The sequence below is a fragment of the Syngnathus scovelli genome, chromosome 4 (genome assembly GCF_024217435.2).
Source record: "Syngnathus scovelli strain Florida chromosome 4, RoL_Ssco_1.2, whole genome shotgun sequence".
NCBI lineage: Eukaryota > Metazoa > Chordata > Actinopteri > Syngnathiformes > Syngnathidae > Syngnathus > Syngnathus scovelli.
In genome coordinates, this window is record NC_090850.1 from 13,646,013 (window position 1) to 13,653,958 (window position 7,946).

At 39.9% G+C, this 7,946-nt stretch overlaps 1 protein-coding gene across 1 annotated transcript in view; it reads right to left on the minus strand.

Moving 5' to 3' along the window:
- The window catches only part of galnt18b (UDP-N-acetyl-alpha-D-galactosamine:polypeptide N-acetylgalactosaminyltransferase 18b), a 45,048-nt gene extending 40,820 nt beyond the window's left edge, over positions 1–4,228 (minus strand). The window contains exon 1 of the mRNA XM_049718011.1: positions 3,722–4,228. Coding sequence (XP_049573968.1) covers positions 3,722–3,965 — 244 coding nt within the window. The 5' untranslated portion in view covers positions 3,966–4,228. The remainder of the gene's footprint in view (positions 1–3,721) is intronic.
- Positions 4,229–7,946: the final 3,718 nt, after the last annotated feature.

Consider the following 7,946-nt stretch of genomic DNA (forward strand, 5'->3'; position numbering starts at 1 on the left):
TGAGAATATATAGCAACATTTGCCTTCTGCAGACTGTGTTGACGTTCGGTCGTCACAATCTGATTCACTTTGAAATACACATTAAAGCAGAAAACGTCAGCGCAAAAGTCAACAAATGACCTCAGTCAAAGGAAGCAGCATGGACCTGCTGAAATTTGAGAGGTGTTTGCTCACACCTCCAGGTTTCCTAAATCAGTGCTGCCAGGCTGTGTCCTTCACTAAACGCATACATTTCCCTGCACGCAAACTAACATTTACTCACTCTTTATTCCAAAGAAAGCCAAAGACATCAACAGGCACAAAGGACACAGTGTTCACTTTTCTCTGGAGTGTGACGACACAGAGCTGCTAAATTTTTCCAGGACTTTTGCTAGCAGTACAGTCGAAGGCGCTGAGCACAGTGTCACAGCTCTCGTAGTGGGCGTGTGCAAACCTGCTAGCCAATAAATCCCCCCAGGCTGACTACAATGTGATAAAAGACGGAGTTCAAATAGCTTATGGGCTGTTGCCATGTTGCTATGTCGTGGCAACGGCATACTTCGCAATGTCACACTCCTCCCACACTGCACATCTGACACCACAAACCCATTTCTTGACAGGCCACAGCAAGCCACCTCAAATAAATGTTCCTTACATGCTCTTTAGTCCGGAACCATATATCGGCCCACTAAAACTAAGTGGTAGCTCGGTAGATATGTTAATCGTACATCTGTGTAGAAGTCACATCTCCTGCAAAATGCCAAGGTCGGAAACCATAAAATGAGCTTCTATACTTGTCCCACAATGCAGTACAAGTAGGAAATATATTTTAAGGCTGACTTGTGAAAGTACACTAATGACCGTCTCTGTAGCGAGCTGACTGTTGATGCCGCTGGCATGATTAGTAATAGACTAATAGCTTCAATACATGCTCTTGGGGCAATTAAATGGGAGCTCCAAACAGTGGCGTGTCCTCAAAGTGACATGTAATAATGCAATGATCGTTGAAAATACTACAAGGAAGCCTGAGTCATCCCACCCATAGTTCATGTCAACAAACAAACTGAAAAACGGGAGCTAATATATAGTGGCTATTAGTGTGATGCATGTTGTTGCCCCTGGACTTTGCTTGGCATTTATGAAATAGAAAAGTTCCAAAGGCGCCTTCCACAACAGCCATAATGACGCCGGTGCCTGCGCACGTGCATCCGAGATTGTTTGATATACAAAAGGAATGGACCAAACTAATTACAGGATGTCTGTCCTGCTTTTAAAAGTAGCACAAAAAGACAATGAAGCTACAACCAGCTGACAAACAGGTGCTTATTGTCTCATGTAAAGAAATGGGAGAAAAGGAGCTAAATGAAAGTTGTAAATGAAATCAGGTGAATTTACGCACATGAATGGAACCGTGATTAAATGGAGTGAACTCGGAAGAACACTTGGGCCTGAGGATCCCAATTAACGAGAGCTAAATTGCATGTTCGCTCAAACAGATTGTTGGCGCCCAGGTTGCGTATGACAATATTGCATTGAACTTGACATCTATGTAACGGTGGCAGCCACCGTATCTAACAGAGGATTTTGTATTTTAAGTAGAGCTGATACTTTTTACAATGTAATATTTGAGAGAGCGTCGCAGGCGCAAAATGAAATCTGAGATGATGGAATTGGAAGTGTCAGTGGAAGAGGCAAACAAACATATGCCGAAAACAAACAAAACGTGCTGAAAAAACGCCCTACGACCTTGTTGCATGTGGCCAAAGGTACAATCCTGATGGAATGCAGTGCTTCCTAAAACCCTCACCAAATCCCCAAGAATGAATTCAATGAAAGCCGAAGTCAACTGGGGCACCTGCATGACACTTCACCTGACAGGAACATTTTCGGTGGCAAACAGAAATGGAGACATGGCTCTATTAGGAATGTTTAGCTGAGCTTAGCTTTAAACGTCAGCTCTGAACACCATGAATAGATTCTTGTTTGCGTCTCACTTTTGCACTATTGACGCTATTTCATTGACATGATGACAAGATGAGCTTTTTTAAAACACGCCAACAGATAGAAATTAGCTATGTGTAATCAAGCATACAATAACAGTTTGACCAGAAGTGACTGAAAGGCTGGAAGGAAGCAGAAAAGGAATTCCAGGCATTTCTATCACTCAGGAACATGTCAGAAGTGGTAAATCTCCAAGGTCAGCTATTTTTAAACTGTTGGTTTCATAAAATTATGAAGAAGGTGGAGGTTAATGGAGTTGTGACACTTTAACACACACAGTACATGATAAAGTGTTATGAGAACATTTTCCTGCCAGTGATATGTTATGATGTCACACTGCATCCCCCCCCCCCCCACTAAAAACAGACTGCTGCTTTGAGCTGAGGCATTATGTAAATAACTTGAAAAGTGCACCATTGAAAATCAGAGGAGCCATTTTAAAATGCACACCATAATCAGTGGAAAATCAACACAGAAAGAAGTCATTTACAAAATCAGCTTCTGGCTCCCAAATGTTGCACTTTGTTGTTGTAATTGATTTTGAGGCTGTAACGCAGACATGATGAACAATTAGCATTTCAGCCTTTAATGCACGAGTGCCATTACACTCACACCTCCCTTTGCGTCCTCTTTTATAGTAATATGATTCAATTCAAAACACAGAGGTGCCTTGAGGTTCAAGTTTAAATTGTCCCAAAGACCAAAACAATTTTGTAACGCGTTTTTCTTAACACAACAAATAGAGTTCTGTAATATCATACTTTATAAAACACAGAGCAATGACACAATTCTATCCGATTTAAAAAAAAAAAAACAAGAGTGATTTTTGCCACTTTCTTCTTCAACACATACACACTGTGCGTCATTCTCGCGCCTGCACCATGGTTACCTGAGGACAGTATAAATAAACATACGGGTATAGTGGAGACTCAGCTCCTCTCTCAGCTACTTGGTACGACAATAATATTTGTCATTCTTTGCAAAGGATAAAGAATTTATATTTCTGTAAGTATTGTTACTATATTATCTGTCAACGTGTTTTGCTGCACTTTTTGTGCTCAGACATCCAATGTTAAAAGGTAACAACATTGCCATATAGATGCAAATTGTTGTACACCTCTGGAAAAGAATTTTCGGACTAGAATCGGGTTTGAATTTCCCACTCTCTTTCTCCGGATGTGTTAACTCGTTCTCAGAGTCACGACAAGAAACGATTATTTTGCTGTAATGGATTTATACATCTCCGCAGGGAGACCACCATCTAGCACCCCCCAAGACACCCACAATTTGTCTGTGGTAGGCTAGAAAAAAGGAAAGAAAGGAGTGTGCAATTTCTTTTTTCGGCCCCTGATGGCAGTAGCGATTAGAAACTCCAAATCCTATAGAGTGCAGCTTTAAGGTAATGGAGGTTATGTGAATGTTTTAAAGAAACTTAATATTTTTTGTTTATATTACGTAGGTGTCAAATTATTCGAAAACCGCCTTCAGTGTGATGCACTGCACTTCTAGAGCTATTTTGATATTGGTAAATTGAAAATGTCAATCAAAACTGAGCAAAGCATTTATTTAAACGCATATTATAAAATGTACATTAGGTTGTTAAAAAAATAAAATAATTCGCACACATATGCAGGCACACACCCGAGTGCTGAAAAAAAAGCCTTCACAACTTTCCTCTGCAGGTGAAGTCGCGCATGAGAATAACAAACAAGGCGGCTGTTGGTGATCGGATTTGATTTACCTTGTATGTGTTGGTTGACCACATTCTCCAGGCGATCAAGTCGCTCCATGAGCCGGAGAGTGTCTCCGGATCTTTTGTCCCCCTCCACGAACTTTCTCTCGGGGAAAGGCATGGGTACTTTGATGTAAATATTGGCGATGTAATTAGTCACCCATCCGACGTAGAGCAGGCACACAATGTTGGTCATGCCGCTCAAGATTACGCATGTCGACACCAAAGTTTTGGTTCTTCTCGTGCAAGCCATGCCAACATCCCTCCATGCAGGTTAAAATTCTTGCACAAAAAATACCTCAATTTCCACGCAACAATGAAAAAAAAACAATTTGATAAAGTGAATTTAATCCCAGCGGTTTATCAAAATTTGGGTGGGGGTGCTATAGGTGAACGCTACCTCTGTCGACCCATCGCAAAGATCAGCACCGGTAGATCCAAGAACATTTGACGAAGAGGGAGCGAAAGAAACAGAGACGGCCAGCGTCTCGCTGCAGCCAATGGGAGGCGTCAACATTTCGGGCTCCGTGCAGCTCGACCCCCCCTCCGCTCGCGCGCGCGCGCTTCACAGTTGCTCACTGGCCGCTCTTGGACCTCCAGCATCAACTACTGTTACCGCCTCATAAATAAATCCTCACTCACTCTTACATTATTCTTTTAGCTCATATGGATATTGAAGAAAAAAAAAGCATTACATACTGTGATGTTTTTTCTTTGTTTCGCAGAATAAGCACAATGCAATTGGCAAATTACTAAAACAGCAACTGGCAATACTATCTGAACAATACATAGAATTGACAAAAAAAACCAAGCTTTAACTTTTGTTCTTAAACATATTTCACTCTGGACCTTTCATTTTTCTTGAGTAGAGAATTTGAATCTCTTCTGCTACTGTAGCCATCCCACCCCCATACACACACGGTTTTGGTAAGATGCAGTGCATTGCTTCACATAAATATCATAATAATGATAATGGGCGGCACGGTGAGGTGCAGGGTTCAATTCCGGCTTTGCTGTGTGGCGTTTGCATGTTCTCCCTGTGCCTGCTTGGATTTCATTCTGGTAGTCTGGTTTCCTCCCTCATTCCAAAAGCAGGCTGATTGAGCACTCCAAGTTGCCCTAAGTGTGATTGTGAGTGTGAATAGTTGTTTGTCTCTGTGCGCCCTGCGATTGGCTGGCGACCAGTTCAGGGTGGACCCCGCCGAGTGCCCGATGACTGCTGTGATAGGCTCCAGCACACCCGTGTTCCCCATGAGGATAACTGGTTCGGATGATGAATTGAATGAATAATAATAATGGAAATAATACAAGAAGCTGCACGCTTGTGATACACTGTACTCTAAAAATTGTCATGAGACTGATTATTTTTATACTTCCTAAAGATTTCAGCGAGTACTCGTAGGGCCAGATCAGACAGTGGTTTTCCAGCCACAGGCTTTAATGAGGACACAGACAGAGACATTACTAATGTTCGCTTGGTTCATGTTACAGCTCCAGTCAGTCTGGATGCAGAGGATGCTGAACTTCACAGAGCAGCACAAAGGGCTAAAAATGTTCAACAGATTTTCAGAAGCTAGCAGCATTTTACCTGACTAAAAAGTTGGCTCAGCTAACGGCCACCATGCCAAAACAATACAATTTAGAGTACATCATATAAATATAAAAAACAAAAATCAGTAATTTGATCAATAATGATCAAGACACATTGTTTTAAAAATCAATAAATTTTACGGACAGAAGTGTTTGAAATATTGGTAGCTATTATCATTCAAATTGTAACTGAATGATGATAATATAATTGTTTCAAAAAATGTATTGCGAATGATAATTATATAAATTATTCATCACGCTTATTTATTCATTGTTTGTGCCTTCTTGTTTTATTTTCTTGTGTTGTTTACTTGTATGTACATTGTGAACTATGTCTTGTCACCGTGGGATAGTGGGAACATAATTTCGATCTCTTTGTGTGTCTTGGCATGTGAAGAGATTGACAATAAAGCAGACTTTGATAAATATACAACTTTAGGACTGGTGTACGGGTCTGAGCCGACAACATCTCTGGCCTTCATCTGTGCCGCTCGGTGTGCAGTTGACCCAAGGCACATCTTTGCATTCATTCACTGTACTACACTGTTGTTTGGCTCCTTGAATGAAAGAATTGTTTCACGTTGGCCTGTTCAAAAATAAACAAATAAAATCCAACGCATTGAAGTGGAGCAAAACTATCATTGGAGTGCCAATTATCATTTTGTCTTGTAAATTATTGTCAATCACAGGGCATGAAAAATAGTTTTACATGAGTGCACCAGACCATAATTTAGTGGGATGAGCACAAATTCATTTGTTTGACTGTGAAATGTGAATGGAGATGAAAGAGACACATACACTCTTTATTTCCATAGCATGATGGACTGAAATTATTTTAACTCAAATCCATACATCATAATAGCTGATACTTTATCTGAGCATTCATCTTGGAAAACAGGATGAGAAAGGCGTTTCTTCTATTTGCGAGTTGGACATGATGAAAGTTCGTTATTCGATTTTCTCGCTGGTCTAATGACTTCCCGTAACCCAAGAGGTTGTGGTGAAAGTCAATAAATTGTCGGATTTCAGCACCCCTGCAGTACAAATGATGCTCTTATGTGCCATTAAGCTTAGGATGCTGACTTGGACGGGAGTCACTTACAACAATGGAGGTCTAATAATGTGAGGATTAACTGATCGGATGGATTGTACAAAAATAATTGTCTCTTCTCACAACCAAGACAAGCAAGTAAGAAAAAACTTCCTGCAAAAATGTCAAGTCACACAAATGCGGCTTCGCCAAGTTTTCTTTTAGTGATTACAGTAGTGTGATTAATTTTTTTTAAGGTACAGATAAGAAATAACAAATCGTAAATTTCAGCCATTATGTGGCTATCATTTGACTGATTATGCATTATAATAATGCGCTGTCATATTCATATTGTTAACATGACAGCTTCAAGTTGCCAAACAATTTTGTTTTTGAAAAAGGCCTTCACACACACACTCATCATTTCCTCTTTACAAATACCAATAATACTGCAGTGTGTTTTGGCAAAAGAAGATTTCGCTAGATATGTAAAATGAAATATACAAATCTTTGGAAATTTAAAGTGGGCTCTATCTTTTTCATAGATTTTAATGCCTTGGTTGTCAAGGAAACATGCCAGCACTGCATGGCCATATTCTTTTCAAACATACACACACGATAGAAGTCTGGACAGGAGAATAAATAAAGATTAAATGAAAGCAAGCAAGCTCAGGCGATTAAAAGGGAATTTTGGCTCTGACATGACACGACTGTATAACTGTATGGTGTTTTGAAATATACCTTTCGGGGAATGGAAGAAATTATACATTCACAGCTGCAAGGTAATAATTGTTGTAGTCGCACATACTAATAAGGAAAATATGCATATCCAATATATCAAGATTATACACAGTATGTATGTATTCATCAATACACTGTATAAGCAGCATCAGCAAAAGTGTATATGGAAACTGTACATGAATAAATAAATACGATATACAGTTAGCGTGCATGTGTGATGCTCAATGAACAAAAGGCAACAGGAAAAAAAAGAATAAGAGCTGGGGTGATATGCATGTACAACTTCTTTGTAAACTATACAATTGTCTGTACATGAGTTTAGTATTGTGAGGAGATGATTTAGCACCGTGTTGGAAGATTACACCTCTTAATTGTTCAATGAAATTGCTTCGATATCATCCTCAGTGCAGTTCAGTCTCTGTAGGGGGCATGGCATGTTTGTGGAGGTTGCTATAAAACGCACTCGGGTATTAAACAGCTCTTATAGTCCTCAGTGTATTAATTTGTTTGTCTTTTTGCCTAGTAAAGTTATTTGCGTTGTGTTCATACAGAGTTTGTTGGAAATGGTAGGTCTGAAACGATGAGCAAATTGGATTTCCACAGGATGGTACATAAAAATTTATTTATGTAGTTTTGACCCGCAATAGCAGTGCAACCCATTGCTAATTACAGCCGACACCCATTTACTGTATATATCGGGTTATATGGGTTTGAGAGCGTGGGTGTTGTCAAGGGAAAAAAAATACATAAATAAGAAAAATAGGATTTGCTCGAGCAAGGCATGATGTTCCCCAGACTGTAAGGCTGCCACAGTTGTCAGCAGAAATGTAAGATATGTTCCAAACTAAAACAAACCACCCTGCAGGGTGTAAA